A 19,629-nucleotide genomic window follows, 5' to 3' on the forward strand; every position below is an offset into this window, starting at 1 on the left:
CAGAACGAACTCCCAGCAGAGGAAGCTTAGTTCTTTCAAGCTTATACTTAAACGTTTGGGAGCCCGACCCGGGTTAAATAACACTAATTAAGTAGTAAATGTAATTTAGGAAATCACATTTCACAAGCCATAATTATTTTAAGCAAAAAAGGTAATGACAAGTTTATTTTCTAGATGTTCTTCAAGGGCTTACAGTCTATGGCTACTAGAATCCAGCACATTATTAGGCCAGAGTATCTCGTGTGTTGCATCACCTCTTCCTGAAGCAAGAAAAAGAACAATATTCTATGGCAGACTGCAATGCTTTCATAGTAGGATAAACAGCTTATTTGCCCATAAAGTTTTAATGCATACAGAAAGTTCATAAGTAAATCATGTTTGACAAATTTACAATATTAGCTTGAGAAGTCTAAGAGCTTTGTACAGAAATGAACTGAAGGACAACTTTATAAGTGACATGGGGCACAAAGTTAGCAGAATTCACATTACAGTCGCAACACCACCGAAGGTTTTTTCACTGCTGTAACACATGTACAGAAATCCATCTTCATCCTTGTATGTCTCGTAGACAGAGTTCAACAAACAAGCTGCAGGTACAAGAATAAAATGAGAACATTGCCCCCAATAAAAGTCCCTGGAGAGAGTACCCAAAAATATGAGCATAGAGAAAATCCTTACATGTTTGAGGCAATGTATCCTTGACAAATATAAAAAGTGCCTTGCCAGGAGCAAGCCGAAGTCTGCCACTCAATATGTGAATGAAATGCCCAACTGACATGTCTTTAGGAACCAAAAATCTGTAATGTGGAAAACATGGTTTAAAACAAGACAGCAATGAAACTTTTACAACTATAAGTCTACAAGGGAACAACAATTGAAAGACAGGGGCACAAGCCCGATTCATTAGACATGAAATAATACAGAAGCATCTCATCTTAGCAAAAATACATGTATTAGAAGCACACTAGACGACACTAGCGTCATAAATGTTGTGTGTGTGTTGGGCGTAGAGGGGCGGGAGGGGGAGGTCAGGTGTTGGACAGTTTTGTGCCCATAGTCACCAAGGAGGCAAGGAATGAGCAAATCTGCACACTTAGAATCTGGAAGATAAAATTGCACATGCAACTACATTTTCTCAAAGCTAAATGAGACAAAGTCTACAAGAATTTCAAATGGAATGGCAATAGATATGGGGATTAAAATATAACATTCTGATAAAATGATAATGGAACAAAAGCTCGTACTATTAAAGCTTGCTAGATGAAAGGTTATAAATTACAGGAATCCACAAAGTGTTGCCGTGTTCATAAAATTGAATTTGCATGAGGATGGGGCATTGGATTGTAAGGGATGGAGAAGGAAGATTTTTACCGATGACTACATGGAATAATCAAATTTGGTCCATGTAGCTAACCCCACTTATGGGATTAAGGCCTCGATTGATTGATTGATTGAAAAAAGTGAAGAACTCAACATATAACTACCGGAAAACCATTATGAGTGTTTTGCCTACGGGTTATTGAGGGAGTCCCATTGATCTTCATGATAAAACAGTTTATGTTTGCCTAGAGGCAACCATAAAACCGCAAGTGGTATAATTATTACTCATAAAAAGTTGTGTGTTTATTTACAATATTGCCGGATAAACAATTGTTCTTTATCATGAAGATCAAGTTGTATTTTCTCTAGGTTATTTGATATTTTGGACCTCTAGTGATCCATAATCACCCTTAAATTGTACTTTATACATCTTCAAAATCAGATTTCCACACTACAATAATTAACACAACTAGCTACGTAAGCATTTGTGGTAATTCTTCAACCATATTTAGATAGAATTTGTTATATACACCTGGGTGTACCGTACACCCAAGTAACTTAAAGGTAATGTTTACTCTTCATTTGATGATTAAATAAGAAATAATCACCAAGATAAGAACAAAATAATCATGGGTGTAGAGTACACCCAAGTGTATATAACAAGCTCTCCTATTTAAACATGTCAACATTTTCTACTTTAGCATAACCCACTTGATAAACCAAGCACTCTTTTCTCCAAAAAAAAATGTCACATTGTTCAAACCCTACAAAAAGCAGTATATGAAAACAAATTTATTTGGATCTAAAGAGGAACAAAGTCAGTATATATGAGCCAAAGCGGCTAGCGTAATCAAGAACGAGGAAGCCCCAGGTTTATCAATTTTATAAACAAAATTTGTTTATTAAATGGCAAAATTTTATTTGATATGTTGTTTTATTTACAATTTTGCCATTTGATAAACAAATATCGTATTCATAAACTTAAATTTGCTCATCAAGAACTATTCGATTGAGCAAATTCAAAGAATTTGGCATCTTAATTATTAAAATTGAATATTAAGCAATCAATGGACGAATGCACACAAAATCTAGTGTCTGATCAAAAATTAAAGCTCAATGGAAATCAGGAAATAGGGAAAGTACCGACTTTTTCTTCTCGAGTACAGGAAGGTCAGTTCTTGAATATTTTTCGGCAATCACCTGCATTTAACAGAAAACCCCACAAATTAAATTGATCAACTAAAAGCCCTAAAATCAATTGATCGACTAATAAATAACAAAATTCAGAAAGTGACTAACCGGGACTCGATCAGGATACTTGGCAAGCATATCTGTGGCTTCATTCAACCTTTCTTCTGTAAATTCCAACACAACATATGAAAATATTCAACAAAACCTTTGAATTTGCAGAATCCAATGAAACCAACAACAAATTTTACATACCAAAAGTGAACTCATCCTTGAAAGATGGAGTCTTTCCCATAATCAATTAGTGTTTGTGTTTCTCTCTCCTCAATTCTTGACTTCTGGCCTGGGGTTTCTGAATTACGTCTTCAAATTCACAATTCGGGATGCCACTTACGATTTAGGAAACCTTTTGTAGACTCGTGTTATCTGCCATTGGTGACTTGTCCGACTTGAATATATATACTAACCTATGCCAAATTGCCAATACAAACTTTTTCTTTTTTTTTTTTTTTTTTTTTTTAAGGGAATAACTGCCAATATAAGGAAAATTTTTAATTTACCACCCAAAAATATACCTAATTTCTAGCTAACCACCCGAATTTTTTTTTATTTTAAATTACCACCTAATAATTTAATTAGTTACTTAGATTACCACCCAATTTGAAATGTTGGTGAAATTTAGTCACGTGGGCCCAGTCAACGGCTAGAAACGGCTATTTTTTTTGCTTTCTAACAGTTTTCCTTCCCCGATTCTTCCTGTTCCCCTAACTGAAATTGCCATCCCATCTTAAATTTCTTCACAAATTCCACAAATTGGAGGTGAATTGTAACAGCAGTAGCATCCCTAACAGCGACAGAAAATCAATTCGCTTCAGGTAACCTTTTAATCTGTAAAAATTAGGGTTATTGTGTCAATTAAATTGGGGGAATTTGTGTCAATTTAATTGAGGGAATTAATTAGGGCTTTGAAGGCAATTGAATAAATTAGGTTTTTAAAAACAAAATTAGGGTTCCAATGTGATGATATGTTAAGAATTAAGAAAAAAAAGGGAATTTGCTGGAACGATTTCCCTTAATATTGTTAAAATATAAATTAATTCCCATTATGCTTCGTTTTAAAAACAAATTCCCAAATTAGTGTCCACGTAGGATTGGTTTTCGGTTCAACTTAAAACCGCTAACGGTATTAGCGGTTTTGCAATTTTTGTAAAATAAAGTCAAAGAGACCTGTTTTTATTGAAAGGCGGTCTCTTTGAAGTTATAAGTGTAATTTCAGCGCTCTCTTTTCTTGTTGTGGGCTAAGAATTAACAAGGACACAAAGAGACATGTCGTATTGAAAGGCGGTCTCTTTGAAATAATTTTCCTGTAGACTATGCCTTGTGAATTAACCAAGGACGCAAAGAGACATGTTATTGTTAGAGGCGGTCTCTTTTTTAAAACCGCTAATACCAATAGCGGTTTTAAGTTGAACCAAAAGCAAAAAAAACGATCCTACGTGGACACTATGTAGGGAATTTATTTTTAAATCAATGTATTATGGGAATTGATTTTTATTTCAACAATATTATGGAAAATCGTTCGAATTTGCTGTGATTGAAGGGAGAAAAATGAATAAGGAATGGAGTTGGTTGGGAGAATTGAATGAGAAAGAGAAAAAAAAAAAGAAAAAAAATGGAGGGAAGTAACTACGGTGGGGCCCATGTGACTAAATTTCATCGGAATTTCAAATTGGTTGGTAATCTGAGTAACTAATTAAATTATTGGGTGGTAATTTAAAATAAAAAAAAATCGGGTGGTTAGATAGAAGTTAGGTATATTTTTGGGTGGTAAATTAAAATTTTTCCTTTAATTAATTAAATAAATTCGCGGGGATAGCTCAATCGAGAGAGCGTCAGAAGATCTGAAGGTCGCGTGTTCGATCACAAAACCTAAGTGTTGGGATGTTGGATGGTACAAGGGGGCGTGTGGCATGTGCTCAAGACATGTGCTCCCAATGACAATATTTTAGTCATTTGAGGGTATGTTGACTTTGCGTTAAAAAGTGATGATTCCTATACTATTTATGATTCCCAAGGCCCTTTGGGGACCCATGAAAGTACTTGGATGCATAATCTCGCTGGGTGCAAAAATGATATACGGAAGCCAAATATGAAGAATATAATACACGAAATCGAAAGAATTTAGGAGGTGTCGTGATCCCGGTGTCGGAAATCCACTGAACACTACAGGATGCATCCCAGGATTATATAATATTATTTCACCCATACATGACCATTATTCAGCTACGTAAAGGCCCCATGAAAGCCTATAGCCAATATAAGAGGAGTGTACGAAAATGGGTAAATTGGATGCTTAAAGGAAAATTGGATGGTTTCACCCACCCAATTGGACTCCCGGAGGATAATAGAGACCATGGTAAACATCACAGCAATTTTTATTTCCGGGTCAAAAAAAAGTGAAAAATTGTCAAATTGAAGGCTATTATCCACACTTTTTTAGCAAGTTTGGAGGTTTCGGGACTCGGTGTCGAAAAGTCTTGAGATAGTAGGGGATATCTCTCGAGGTCATATAATGTCGTTTGGAACCATATATGACCATTATATGTTGTCATAAATGTCTGTTGTAGGCTTGAGTTCATGAAATCGGTGCAAGTTGTAAATGGGTAAATTGACTGTTTAAAGGCATATTGGATGGTTGTACCCACTCAATTGGACTCCCGGGGTGTATTAGAATCCATGGTAAGCATCTCGACAATTTTTATTTTCGGGTAAAAAAAGTGAAAAATTGTCCAAAATGGAAGCGATTTCGGCTCAATTTTTGACATTTTTCAAAAATTGAACTGAATGCGTGGGGTGACTCCTGGGGTCATATAAGGATGTTTGAAACCATAAGAAACTGATAAAGATATTTATAAAGTACTAAGAATGAGTTTTCACTCTAATTTGAAATTCATGAAATTTTGAAATATAATGGTGTCTCACATAAATGTAATAATGTGATGTGAATTGACTGTAATGATGTCATATAAATATAATGATGTCATATATTCATATTGAAGTGATGTGACTTGACTAAAATGATGTCATATAAATACCATAATGTCATAAAAGTATATTAAAGTGATGTGACTTGACTTGGATATAATGATGATATATGAATCTAAATGATGTTATATCAAGTAATTATACATATGATGATGCGATGTCATAATATGATTTGACTTTACAATAGTGATGTCATAAAAGTATAATAATAACGAAAATGGTACACATAGACATAGTCTATGTGTACCCCACATAGACAAATGTTTTTATTGGTTGATAAGCTTGGCCCACTTGGTCCCACCCCAATTGTTTTGAAAATTTCATTCTGAAAAATTTTGAAAAGAAAATTTTAAAATTCAAATTCAAAATTTGAAAATAATTGTACTTTTGGGATGAATATTTGCGAGTAGATACTTAGGATGGCCGACGACGGTGGCTTAAGGGTGAGGATTGAAGACGGTGGGTTTAAGGCGAGGGTCAACGACGGTGGCTTGCTTTAAGGCGATGGTCAACGATGGTGGGTTTAAGCTGAATAAGGTGGCTTCAAGGAGAACGACGGTGTGTTTAAGGCGAGGGTGGACGATGGTGACTTAAAGACGACGGTGGACGACGGTGGCTATAAGGTCAGTGAGGTGGTTGAGAGTAAAAGAAGGGACGATGGTTCGATGTAATGAAAAATTGATGTGGTTTAGAGTATGAATTGATGTTCGGCGAAATCATACACTGATGTACATGTGGTACATAAGATGGTGTAGAACAACGGAGGGTGAAATAAAAGGTGCCGGTGAGCAAGCGAAAGAGACGACGGCGACCAAGTGTATTGTTGTAGTATTGAAATTGTTTAGAAAAATTATGTAATGCATCATTTGTGTTATTGTGTTATTTTAGTGTGAAAATATATTGTTTTAGGAGTATATGTAATGCAAAATTTTAGTATGACTCGTTCACAAGTCGGTTCATCTACACTTCTATAATTCACCATTAAACGGCTACATGATGGATCAATTGGATGATTGTGATCCAATTTACAACCACGTACTTGCATCTTCCCATCTATTAAACGAGCATCAACAAACACTTTGCACCCTATGACGTTTGAACCTTTGCTTTGTTTATACCCCCCATTTTACATTTAAATCTTAATCGTTGCATCATATGGTACATTGTCTCATACTTCCCTACCCCTGTTCGAGTAACACCTTCGTCCTTGTACTCATCCATTAGTTTGCTAGTTTCAGTGAAGAACATGAAACCCTTTTTGAAAGCATAGTCGTGGCAAAACTGGGCATACTCTTCTCCTGATACAAAGGTCATTCCAACTTCTGGGGGTTTTGCTATTCCCCGATCCTCTTCTTCACAGTCCTCAAACACCTCGTTTAGATCAATGTTTCTTTCTGAATTGCCCTCCACATTTGCCATTACACTACAACCCAACCCTGCACAGCACAATTAAACTCATAAATAATTCCCCACCACAATTAAATAATATACATGTAATAATACATAATCATACCACTATAATTATATTCATACTAAAAAAAATAATTTCACACAAAGATTGTTTAAAATCAATTTTATAAACTCACGATAAAGGTACATTATACATTATTAACTACAAATCAATAACTTCCATATTTTTTCATAATTTAAACAATGGATTGGAATTAAATAGCAAAACTATAATCATATCTATCTTCTTCAACCCAATTATATTTCCTTATAAACAACTTTTTCATCAAATATAACATATTACCTTATTACTCACTATACTGTCAATGCCCCCAATAAAGTTTTGAGCTTCTTACTTCAGCTTCGATTCAACAAATGACTTGAACTTCATTCACCAATACCGTAGAAATTGTTTCTAAAACTATATTAACATACCTTGGTGGACTAAGTTATCGTACGCTGAGAAAGGAGAACCACTTCTAGTCGAATAATTGAAATTTTTGAGTTATACTTTTTAGCAAAATGGCGCCATCTAAAACGCTGAGAAAGGAGAATATAATCGAAATTTTTGAGTTTTATTTTTTAGCAAAATGGCGCCATAAATTTAATCCTTACCGCTGCTCACTTCAAGGCGGGAATCTCACTCATTTTTGCCGCTCAATTATCCCGCTCAACTCTCTTTCTTTTTTTTTTTTACAAAATTGACGTGTCACCATTTCATTGGTTGTCTATGTGGGGCTACACATAGACTTTGTCTATGTGTATCACCTCCCTAATAATAATATATAAGCAATGTCATATAGGTAAAATGATGTCATATAACCATAATAGTGATGTGATTTGACAACAGTATTGGAAAAGAACACATGATATGTATGTAGGCTGTGATCACGAATCGGATATCCGATTAGAAATCCAAATTCGGATCGGATATCCGAATTCGAAAATTGTTGTATTTGGTATCCGTGTCAGATCCGAAAACTTTCGGATATCCGATATTCGAGTATCCGATGGTATCCGAAAAGTTCAGATCGGATACCTCGGATATACAATATCAGACTCTTTTAATAAACTTTTTTAAAATTTTAATAATATTGTTTGAATTCTATTTTAATGGCAGATATTAATTTTTTTAACAATAAATTGATATATACAAAGTATTGAACCTAAGCAAAAGCAAATTAATTCTGCAACAATTCTAAAAAAAAATAATAATTAATGGAGCGGATGATGGTTACAGTTGTTGTTGCAAGGATTTGAAATTTTATGTTGTTGTAGCGGTTGTTAATCGAAGGAGGGAAGGCGGTCAGCTGGTGCGAGTGGTAGAGATCGAATAGAGGATGAATGAGAAGAGAGATAGTGGCGGTACTTGCACTAAAGAGAGAGAAGATAGATCTGAGGGGAAAGAGGAGAGAGAAGAGAGAAGAAAGAGGGGGCGACAAGTTGTATTTTGAGGGATTTTAAGGGTTAGCTGCTTTGGGTATTTGGGAGTATATGAATAAAATTTTCGCCTGGAGGGTAAAAATTCACTTCTTACTCGTTGCTCAATTCATTCTCGTATTCATAGCTATGATCCAGATTGTTCTATATGTAGTAGGGACTTCGATACCACTATTTACGCTTTGAAAGAATGTGTTTATGCAAAGGCGATTTGGAGCAAAACTGATTATAAGTTTGTTTCTTCCATAAGGTCTCAGAGTGTGGTTGATTGGTGGAATTCTGTTTTCTTGGAGCTTGATGACATTGATGTGGCAAATGTTATTGCTATTTGTTGGGCATTTTGGGGGATAGTAACTCGCTGGTGGTGGAGGGTGTGAGAAAGGACACTGCTGATGTTGTACGCTATGCTTTGAAGATGAATGAAGAAGTTTTTGAGGCGGTTTCAGTAGGGAGGGGGTCTGGTCAGAGTAAGAAGGAGGGTGGTTTCTGCTCTTATTCACTGGTTGGTGCCATCTGCAGGGGCTTTCAAGGTCATTGTGGATGCGGGGTTGTGGGGGAGCTTGTAATCCCCCGCATTTTTAAATATATTATAAATGAAATTATATTTTATTTATAATATTTATTTGTATTTTTCCGGAATTTAATTTCAAAAGTTTCAAATTATTTTGGGTGGAAAATTATTTTTATTACAATATGATTTTTATGAACCATCATTCTATAATTTATGTCCATCAAACAAACCTAACCCACTTTACTTACTTGATTGACCCATTAATTTTTTAGGCCCAATCTTACAACTTGCCCTATACCACTTTCTCTCCTATAAATACCCCATACATCCCCAAAATTTTTCCCACACAAAAAAGGTTAGTACGAGTATTATTTTTTTCCTTTCTCTTTTATTTTTCTTTATTTTCCTTTCTTTTTCTTTTTTTTTTCTTTTCTTTCTTTTTTTTCCTTTTCTCCTTTCCTACGTGAGAATGGCTCACCATTCTTCCTTGCTGCCGCCCAGCCACCTCCGGCGCACCCCCCTGCCGCCGCTATCACCTGGTCGCCGGCGCCTGCCACCGCACCACCTTCCCCCCCCCCCTTCTTCTTCCTTTATTTTCTTAAATTTGCTTAATGTTCATATAATTAGTTTTGGGTTTTGATTTTATAGTATAAAGTTTATATTTTTAGTATCAAAATCATGTTTTTGATGTTTTAAACTAATAATTTCATATTATAATTGTTGTTATAATTTTCAGATTTTATAATTTTAAAACCTAGGGTTTCAATTTATTTAAATTGGGATTTTAGGGTTCTTATGACTAATTAAATTGGAGATTTTGTTCCTATTGCATTTCTAATGATTAATTAAGCATAAAAACATGTTTTTAATGAAGTTTTTAAGGAGTTTTAATCTAAATTATATTGCTGGAAATTTGGTTAAGTATTAATTTATTGTTATTGCTTGTTTTCTAGGAAGTGATTATTTCTTAGGAGACTTTTAAGTGATTAAAAGTGGCACAAAGGATTGTTTATACGAGGTACGTACATGTCTACTTCGTTGTAAGTAGTATCATGTTTAGGTACCAAAGAAAAGAACTTAGTTTCATGATTAGAGAACACTTGGATGAAAATTGTTTGGTTATACATTTAATTAATTCATGTGCTTATGTTTATGAGACATGTTTTGGTGAATTGATTATGTTTGTATGGAATTATGGATGCAAACATGTTGAATTATATTGGATTAATTGTTTGTATGGAATGTTGATACAAGCATATTTTTATTGGATCGGTTTGTTAACCACATTTGGATTATTAAAGGATTGAAATTGAATGGTTTAAGTGGAATGAATTTATTAATTATTCCACAAGGTTGTTATTTATTTTATTACTCAATCATGAATTGTTAGTATGTTGAGTAAAGGTGGATTAAGCCGAAATGGCTAGGTGAGTTGACTATGTTCAACAATTTGGGTAATTTGGAAGTTTAATGAAATTAAAGGTCAATTTATGATGTGATCACCATTGTCCTAAATAAGATTAAAAGTAAATTGATGTATGATTTTTATGTATGGTTTATTGGATTGAGTCGGCTATTAATTAAAATTGTAATCACGTAAAGTGAAACATGGATGAGCAATAAAACTCTAGAAAGCGTGCACTTCTAGAGTATTGACAATTATGGGTTGGGGTACACGGTGGTAGCCCGTGGCTTTCCGAGGCTTGTTTGATCAACATGTCCTCTTTTCTTTTGGTATTTACATTTTTATTTTATAATGAAAGTTAGATGGGATCCTAGACTAACTTTGTGAGAATGGAGTCGCGCCCATTCTTGCATCGCGCTAAACTTTTATTTTAAATGGTCATTTGGGACCAAAATGATTTGGTGGATTGGACAACCTCGTCTATTGCTTACTCCAAATCAAATTAATTAAATTAAATATAAAGAGTCAAGTGTTTGGAATTGATTAGCAAGTATGTTGGGTCGATTGAATTGTTTAAGTGTGGAGTCTTGATTAATGAATTCGTGTTGTATGTTTATTTACTTTAATTAGTTGAACATGCTAGGCTTGGTATGTTGTAGCTTGTATGTACTCAGCTTTGCTGACTGCGTGCTTTTGTGTGTGTCTTTCTTTGGTCATGGCCTTCGCCTTTCAATGACCCTGTGATGATCCAATTATTACACTTGTATTATTAGGGAGCAGTATTGCACATGTTAGCTTGATGATATGAAGTTCGGGGATTTGACATACGCATTGTCAAGGGATTGGTGTGATTGAGAGTATTCGTTATTTGTGTTGAACTTATTTATGTTTTACTATTTTAATTATGTTTTGGGATTTTGAATATTGGTTTGGTTTTAATAAGGGCCTTTATGGTTCCAATTTGTAAGCTTTGACTTATTGGTTTTCTAAATTATATTATTTAAAGATGTAAGTTGGATTTCCGCTGCAATACTTTGATAAAGCCTTAACGTTTTAACACGTGGCGGTAACATGCCAATGGTTCTCCTTTATTTTTATTTAAAGTAAGTGGTTTGGAAAAGGGAGAATTGTTGGGGTGTTACAGAGCTGGGCTAGGTGATGTGATTAGAAATGGCGAGGGGATTGTTCTAACTGTTGGTGAGTAGCAAGGAGGGGAGAAGTGGAAGGTGAGGGTGGCTAAAGCACACGCTATTCTTTGGGGTCTAAGGTTTGCTATAAGTTCGGGTGTGTAGGAGGTTATTGTGGAAAACGATTATTTGCAAGTCATTCATGCTCTGAGAAACAAAGACGTTGGATGTAGCGAATTCCATTTAGTCATTGAGGATATCATTCTATTTTGTAATAATTTTGCTAGTTTTTTATGGTCGATTGTTAAAAGAGGAGGTAGCACATGAGTTGGCTCGTCTTCAACCTTGGGAAGTGGGTTAAACGAATGTGGCCTGACTTGTATCCTTGATTTTTTTATTTTTTATTTTTTTTGTTTTGGAAGGGATCCTGATATCATGTGCTTCTTCTAATTTATCTAATTAGTTCCCTGCACCGTAATGGATTTCTTCAATCTATCTGTCTACACTCTTTAAAAAGAGAGAACATATGCGGAACTATTCCTTATGAACAGTAGAGCAGTGTGCGGACGATTTTGTCCTCGGCTTAGGATGTTTTTTGCGGGCCTGCCATTGAATTTGTCTGTTTTTCTTTTCCTGAATTCACTTGCTATCAGCCTATCACTCATTCATTTTTATTTTCTCTCTCTTCCTACTCTCTTTCTCTTTCCTCCTCTTTGTCCTACCATTTTTCCACTTTTGCTTTCAAGCTTTTTTCTCTCGTCCATTAAAGGTCACTAAGTTTTCCATTGAAGCGTGTTCTGAGCTTTCTTTCTTCCATTATAGCTGAGCCTTTTCTCGACTTTCCTCACAACCTCAGTTTTAAGGATACAAAACCAGAGGAGAGAGAAAGCGTTACAAAGAGAGAAATGGGGCCGCGAGGAAGTAAGTGATGATTTGGAGCTTCTTCTCGACCTCCTTGATCAAGCACCTCTTAATCTTTTTCCTCAATTTGTTATATGTAGTCATAATTTTTGCAAAATTAGGTTTTGATTATCATTTAATTTGGGAAATGGGGTTTGGATGTTGTTGAAATTGGGTGTTATTTTTTTTTTGTTGTTTTCTTTGCTTTTTTGGTGTTAAATCATGGTTTTAAATGTGAATTATAGGTTGGATTTTTGTGTTGAGTTTGGGATCTGTGGTTTTCATTTTGTTGAATTTGGGAATTAGGGTTTTGATTTCCGCTCAAAATGGAAATTGGGGATTTTTGGGTGTCAGTTTTGGACTTTTGGGCAATCTTGTTTTAATTTTATTATTATTATTATTATTATTATTATCATCTTCATGATATCAACGTTCTTGTTTTAGGAATGAGTTGTAAAGAATAAGGAAGTGATGGTCTATATGATTCCCCCATGTCATTCAGACCTAAATTGGCATGATTTAATGCAAAATGCAAAGCCTGCCTTGAATTATGTACTGAGTTTGGTGCTGAAAGTTTGTTTGCTTAAAGGTATCGACATTTTGGGCAATTTGCTCACTGGGAGGAGAGCAAACTACAACTCAGCTTCCTGTGGTTGTGGTACTCCGTTTACGCCAGGTACACCATTTTAAAATCGCTTCTATCTTGAACCCCAATTTGATTTGTAATAGAGTGATTGATGGTTGAAATTTCTTAACTATATATTTTTGAATTGAGGGTTTGATTTATTGGGGTTTTATTACAGTTTGTGAGACTGCATAATCGGTTAGTTTTTTCATTTTCTTTTTTAGACTTTCCCCTTACAATGTCTTTTATTCCTCTTAGTATTGCTTCTTTATGCCACATTATTAACACCAATCAAGACATCCCTGATTATGGAAGCATTGAATTTCACAATTTCTTAGGACTAAAGTAACTTTTTTGCTTAATAATCCATCGTGATTTATTTTAGTTTCATTTAACAATTTAGTTAATTTATTGTAGACTAATCTAATTTATTTTAGGTACATGGTTTCTGTCATTGCTGCAGGTTTTGCTCTAATTGCTGTAATGTTAACTTGGATTAGTTGTTTAGTTAACCAGGCTCGGGTTTTCATTATCTCTGCTCCCACAAATGTTTAGGATTATTTGCAGAAAATGGAGATAGATAAAGCGTTAAATGTATTTATATATACATTATTTGATAGATGATGTAAGTTGGAAAGATGATAGAAAGTTTATGATATCTACAGCAAGAAACATTTACTCGGCTCTAAGAAACATATTAGTGTAATAATAACACTAAAAGGGATATAGATTAAAAATTATGTTTTGGTTTTTCTGTAGCCATTTGGAGTAGTGCAGGAATAAATGAGTAATATAAAATCATTCTCTTATGCTGTAATATTCATATCTGCAAGTGAAAGAGGCGGAGTGATGGTTGTGTTAACCTTATTGTGTTTTTCCACGTCACGAATTTCTTATGTCACAATTTAATCTTAATATTTATATACATTGTATAATGGTGTTTAGAGTTTGGTATTTAAATGTATTTTCTGATGTTAAAAAGTTCTTATGCAAGTTATTTGTATTGGTTAAAAACTCCTAGCTAAATGAAATTAATCATCAGCTAAGTTAGTCAAATTATATTCCACATTTATGTTCAAAATTTCTTGGCCTAAAGGCATGTCATAGATGCATTCTATTATTTACATGAGCAAGACATCTTTTGAGATTCTCTTGTACTTTCTTTCCTTTTATTTTTATTTTTTTTAATTTTTTATTTACATGAGCAAGATATCTGAAAATATACTTAGATTATACTATGTACATAGGAATAACATATAACTCAGACAATCAAACACTTTACTGTCTTTTGAAGTACTTGAACATGAGATTGTGGTTGTATCTATAATCCTTATATCTTTGGATTTGTGCTGTTAATTAATATTTAAGTTGTGTTTGATGTTCATTATAGAGCACCTGGAGGTATGTTTATTGGAGAAAATTCTCTTAGTTAGTAAGCTTTCTTAGCTTTGTTCTCCTTGAGCAATAGTGATTTGATCACCCACAAGATTATCAGTATGAAAGATATCACTAAATCGATACTTTATGTGATTAGTCTGAGTTTCTTGCGGGAAAATGGTAGTAATAAGAAGTATTTTAAGATGATTTAGTACTCTCTGCACTAAATTTTTTGGTTTACTCCAGTGTGGGGAAAATGTGGGCTTCAAATAATATCTGTGGATTATGAGCTGCTGCTTTATGTTTTTATGATGTTCTGATTTTTGCTACTTTGTATTTTGATTGAACACAATCAATGCTCACGGGGCATTAAAATAAGTATTCTGCTCTGAATATGTGTTTTTTCTTTCTAGAATTATGTACGGAATTGGAAAGATGAGTTTGGCTACATTTTAATTAGCTGACATTTTGAAGCAAAGTAAAGTAAAAAAAATTCAGGCATGAGATTTGCTCCCGAGGCAAGGACAGCTGAATTTCATCGTTATGGTCCACTCTCCACTAGATCTTGAGGAAGATTTCTTTATTCATGGAAAGCCCTAATTGTTTATAACCGGAACAACTCTTGATTGGCACTAAAGAGGTATCAACTGAACACCTATGCAATTGGTATTTTAGTTTTCCTTAGTTTTGCATGCATTTGCTTCAAGTGTATGATATCTAATCTTTACAAGCATATTGTGATTTATGTGCATGGTTGATGTATGAATTACTCCTTTTCTGTCAGTTTACTTTTTACTCTGTATTAATAAGCTTATGTTGGAGTTACTCTCACATTTATGTTTGTTACTTGCCATTTTAAGATTTGGATCCCTCGTATAGTATAATAGAAAGATCTCACTTGGCTACAAGATTATGTGCCAGCCTCATCCCGAGCTCTGAATTATAATTAAGGTGCTTTGAAATCTGAAATGCTAAAATTTCAGGAATCATATGTATAATGCTCAGTGCTGGATTGACTATAATTTTTGTGTGACCATTTTTCAGAGTTGAGGTGCTGCTAAATAAAGAGTTTCTGAATGCTTGTTTGGTTTTACAGAATCGTTAAGATTGTGAACCGTGTTTTGGCACTCTTATGGAGTGTTTTAAACTATAATCATTGATACCCTTGCTGGTAAAACATTTTGCAATTATTGATGTTCTCTGATACTTCAGGATTCTGTTTTCAAGAATCGAGTGGTGTTCTATGAGAAGGAAAACAAGAGACATGGTTTATGGTTTTCAATTGATCCTTTGACTGAAATATGTTAGGGAATCTTCTGTGAAATTGTTGACTTGTGGGTTTGGGAAATTGGAATTATGTTGTACGTAGTTGATTGAGAGTTGTGGGAATTTTTTATACCAACATTATAGAAAATGAAATATATAAGTAAATCATATATGAAGAGTACTTGTAGTTGTTAAAGATCAATAATGCAATGACGCTTGGACCATTTCATATTAAGAAAAACATTAGATTTTCATAAGGGAAAAAAATGTTAATTCATAGGAGTAGTATTATGCAACATGTCATTCATATCAGAAATCATATTGATATTGGAAAACCTGAAGACGCATTCTTCATACTCACAGCTTACTATTTCACTTAGTATGATTACAGTTATGTTAGACAGCTATTATTAACTTTTAGTATTGTAGAGGTTGTTTGGATTGTTAGCTAATACAGGCTTGCTAATCTGTTTGAGCTCACATTTGGTCAATTTTCAGCGCATAATAAAAATTTTGTGAAAATTTTGATAATTTTTTTTTCTTGTCATTTCACATTAGATTGTTGGATTTGGAGTTATGACTGATGATGAATCTCATAACAATTTTGTTGTTAGATCTGATTGATTTGTGTTACCCCATTTCACTTTACTTCAATAGTAAGAATTTACCCTTGCTGATCTCACACCGGGTGTAGAAAAAGTTTAGGGATTATGAACTTTTGTAGTTAAAAGCAAAAGAAATAAAGATTAATGTTGGCTATGTTAGGTGTTTAAACGTGCCCTTTGATGTTGTAAATTCTAGGCAAATTCTCAAATATATAAAAGTTGAGTAAGAAAGGAAAGCGTTTTACAAGTAAGAATTGACTATAAAATTTGCAATATTATAAAAGAGAGATAAGGGATCAATTTTAAGATGCCATAAAATTGGAGAAGAAACGGAACTTACTAATGACTTTTGTATGTTGTCTAAGTAACTCGAAACCATAATGGAAAATTCAAACCATGGTTATTTAGATTTACACCTATAATATAATGATATACTTGTATTTGATTTATTTAGAACAGATGTTTCAACTCAAGGTTCACACTATGCTGGTTATGATGTGACCATGTCGTTCCAAGAAGGGAAAGCATGGAAAAAATAGGTGGTCGTCCCTTTTCTGTAGCAATGTTGTTCTAAACAAGGAAAAAAGTTCAATAAGTTTGCTCTAATATTAAAATTAGCGACCACAACAATTATAGTATTTAACATATAAGTAAACAAGAAGGGCTAAATCTTATAATGAAAAGAATGGTTGTGGTAAAAAAGTACAATTAGTCATATTATGCCAACTTATCTTTCTGATCCGCAGCTTAGACAGATTTAGCAATAGAAAGTTAGCTTCACTCCACTAATATTAATTTTTAGCTTAGACACTCTTTGATGCCCTTAGTTAGAGAGGACTAAGGTGATGCAGAGCTTTGCATGCAGGAGGATGATATCATTTGAGGTCATTCGAGGCTAAATCTCAAAGAAAAAATGGGTTCATTTGAGGTTGTTTTTGACAAATATAGATTTGAGGAATGCAGCTTTGGTTTTTTTTTTTTTCTTTTTTTCTTTTTTTTTCTTTTTATGTTATTTGATCGGAATTATTACATCGATTTTTATGGATGCAAGTAGATTAGTAGATTTAGGTTTAAAAAAAATTGTTTCACTCTATTGGTTAGTTTTTGGTTTCAAGTGTATGAATTATCTCAAAGTTTAATTTGTGAAGGGTGCTTGGGTTTTGTTCTGGTGCTTGGAAATGGTGTTTTGTTCTTCAGGAAGTATTTGTGGACAACCTTTTTACATTATGAACTGATGATAGGATATTATGGTTTGCTTGTGTTTCAGGTAGTTTTGGTTTTGATTGTTTCAAATTGATTCTAAATTTTGTTGATTTAATTTTTATTGGATTTGGAGCTGGTTATGTTGATTGGATCGGGAATTTGATCTTGAAATTGTTGGGTTTTATGTTTTAGGGTTTGATGATTTGGGAGTTTTTTGTTCGATAATTCTGGGTTTGTGAACAGCTTCAAACAGATTTGTAGGTAGTTTCAGTTTCATGTTTTCAAGTTACTCTATTAATCTTGTTAATTCCTTTGTCGATTGCTATTAAGCTAGTTTTAGAATTGCTTATATAAAGTTTACTATTTGTCAGACGGTAAACTGAAATATCGATGGTTATTCGGCAAACTATGGAGGCTTGCATAATGACAAACCTAATGCTTCGTTCCCAGGTAGAAAATGACTAACAAGCTTATATGAACTTGGTACTGCCTTATTATTTTTTCAATTTTTTTTTTTTAAATTTTTTTGAAAACTATTATTTTTTCATTTATTGATAATTTACAATGACCAATTTAAATCATTGCAGATTGACATTTTCGTCCAAGTCCTCCAATCCGATGGAGGTAACTATGGTTCCAGCATTTATATAGTTTCTGAGCAGTTCGACTCATGATTGATTGTTTGAATATTCAATGGTAAATCCTCATTTTTTTTCTTGTTTCTATTCTCCTCTCTATTCCATTATTGTTATTACTTGAATTGAGACTTTCTTTGCCTTTCAATTTGATCAGTTTTAAGTTTCGTGAAATCAATTTTTGGGTGTCATTCTATTTATGATACCGTGTTTCTTAATTTTCCATTTGAGACTTAAAATCATTCATGAAATCGAGTTTTAGGTATTTAAATTGCAATTGGCATACTCCTTTGGTTATAGCCTTCTTCTGTTTTAAATCTTTTGATGCTCCCTGCAGTACAGATAAACACTTTTCCTCGCACATTTTCCTCTTTCTTCATCACTTTTCAATCTCTCTCTCCTCAGTCTTTCTTGGATAAGGATGTCATATAGGATCCTATCAGTAACTCTCTCGTCCAAATTACTTGTGTACAAATTAGTCAATTTGGACGAGAGAGTTACTGATAGGATCCTATATGACATCCTTATCCAAGTAGGGCGAGTAGTTGATTTATACATTCCGCATGATAGAGAAACGAACAGATAAACCTAAGGGTTTTGCCTTTGCAGAGTATGAAACAAAATAGAATGCAAATTATGCTGTCAGGCTTTTTTTCTGGCCTTGTGACTCTGTACAACAGGATGTAGAATTTGCGCTCCGTCCCCTTCCTTTTTTTCTCTGCATATCTTATTCTGACATTTAGTTGGAGCTTCATAAGGCTATTTTTAGTCTCATGTTACTTTCCTCATATTGTTGGTGGGATCTTAGTTAGTTCAATTGCCTACTTTTGTTATATGACCAATTACTTTTGTTGTATGGACCAATTGACCTGTTTAAACTTTTATGAGTGGAACTTGCGGCCATGATGTATTATGGCGCCATAATATGGGCATTGGGCAATTAACATGTATTTTCCGATATATTTTTATCGAATAGGAAGATAATTGATTTACCTTTGTTAATAATGTTTTGTTTTTATGGACAGATTTCTGGGCAATATAAGCAGCTGCGAATATGTCCTCTACGTCGATGCACCCATCTAAGTCACCCCTTAAGTCCAGGAAACCTGAACCTTTTAGCAGAAGACCCTTATCACTCTCGATCTTTTGAGGAAGGCCATCTCCATCTCTATTGAGTTGAGGAAATAGCGCAATTGACTTAGGAAATTAAAATAGAGGGTACAAAACAACAATGAGAGAAGAAGAGATAGGATTTTTTATTTTTTATTTTATTTTATTTTTTATTTTTTATTAAGACAAGTGATATAGGATAAAGGATAAAGGAGAAGTTAACATGAATTGACTTTACTATTAACATTAGTTTATTTAACAAAAAAGTGAATTGTGTTAAGGAAAATCTTATATTGTATTATCTTATTTTTTTATTATCAAAAAATCAAACTTAGCATGCTTTGGGTTACTTCTTTCTAATATGATGATATAGGTTACTTGTTATTTATATGATGATTTTTATGAAATCGGTGAGTGTTATCA

At 33.8% G+C, this 19,629-nt stretch overlaps 1 protein-coding gene and 1 long non-coding RNA gene across 11 annotated transcripts; one reads left to right on the forward strand and one right to left on the reverse strand.

Moving 5' to 3' along the window:
* Positions 1 to 304: 304 nt before the first annotated feature.
* On the reverse strand, positions 305 to 2,956 carry LOC145591898 (autophagy-related protein 8i-like). The gene is made up of 5 exons (XM_081648385.1): positions 2,764 to 2,956; positions 2,620 to 2,675; positions 2,468 to 2,520; positions 679 to 797; positions 305 to 587 (listed from the first exon to the last, which is right to left on the reverse strand). The coding sequence occupies exons 1-5, from the start codon at positions 2,801 to 2,803 to the stop codon at positions 481 to 483; spliced, it is 375 nt and encodes a 124-aa protein (XP_081504511.1). The 5' UTR covers positions 2,804 to 2,956; the 3' UTR covers positions 305 to 480.
* An 8,607-nt stretch (positions 2,957 to 11,563) lies between these two features.
* LOC145605380 (uncharacterized) lies at positions 11,564 to 19,543 on the forward strand. 10 transcript variants are annotated; one of them, XR_014105072.1, is made up of 8 exons: positions 11,949 to 12,406; positions 12,830 to 13,061; positions 14,801 to 15,027; positions 17,407 to 17,525; positions 17,654 to 17,722; positions 17,833 to 17,911; positions 18,049 to 18,157; positions 19,122 to 19,543. It is a non-coding gene; the product is annotated as an uncharacterized LOC145605380 (long non-coding RNA). The 10 variants fall into 10 exon arrangements; XR_014105073.1 differs by having other exon boundaries at positions 17,654 to 17,718; XR_014105065.1 differs by lacking the exon at positions 14,801 to 15,027 and having other exon boundaries at positions 11,564 to 12,406; positions 12,975 to 13,061.
* The last annotated feature ends 86 nt before the right edge of the window (positions 19,544 to 19,629 follow it).

The sequence above is a fragment of the Chenopodium album genome, chromosome 2 (genome assembly GCF_948465745.1).
Source record: "Chenopodium album chromosome 2, dcCheAlbu1.1, whole genome shotgun sequence".
NCBI classification, from domain to species: domain Eukaryota; kingdom Viridiplantae; phylum Streptophyta; class Magnoliopsida; order Caryophyllales; family Amaranthaceae; genus Chenopodium; species Chenopodium album.

Coding starts and splice junctions, on each gene's coding strand:
- LOC145591898 (XM_081648385.1), bottom strand. CDS start 2,803: ATGGGAAAGACTCCATCTTTCAAGGATGAGTTCACTTTTG. Junction 2,521..2,619: donor AGTATCCTGATCGAGTCCCG/GTTAGTCACTTT, acceptor TGTTAAATGCAG/GTGATTGCCGAAAAATATTC. Junction 798..2,467: donor CCTGTACTCGAGAAGAAAAA/GTCGGTACTTTC, acceptor TCCACATTACAG/ATTTTTGGTTCCTAAAGACA.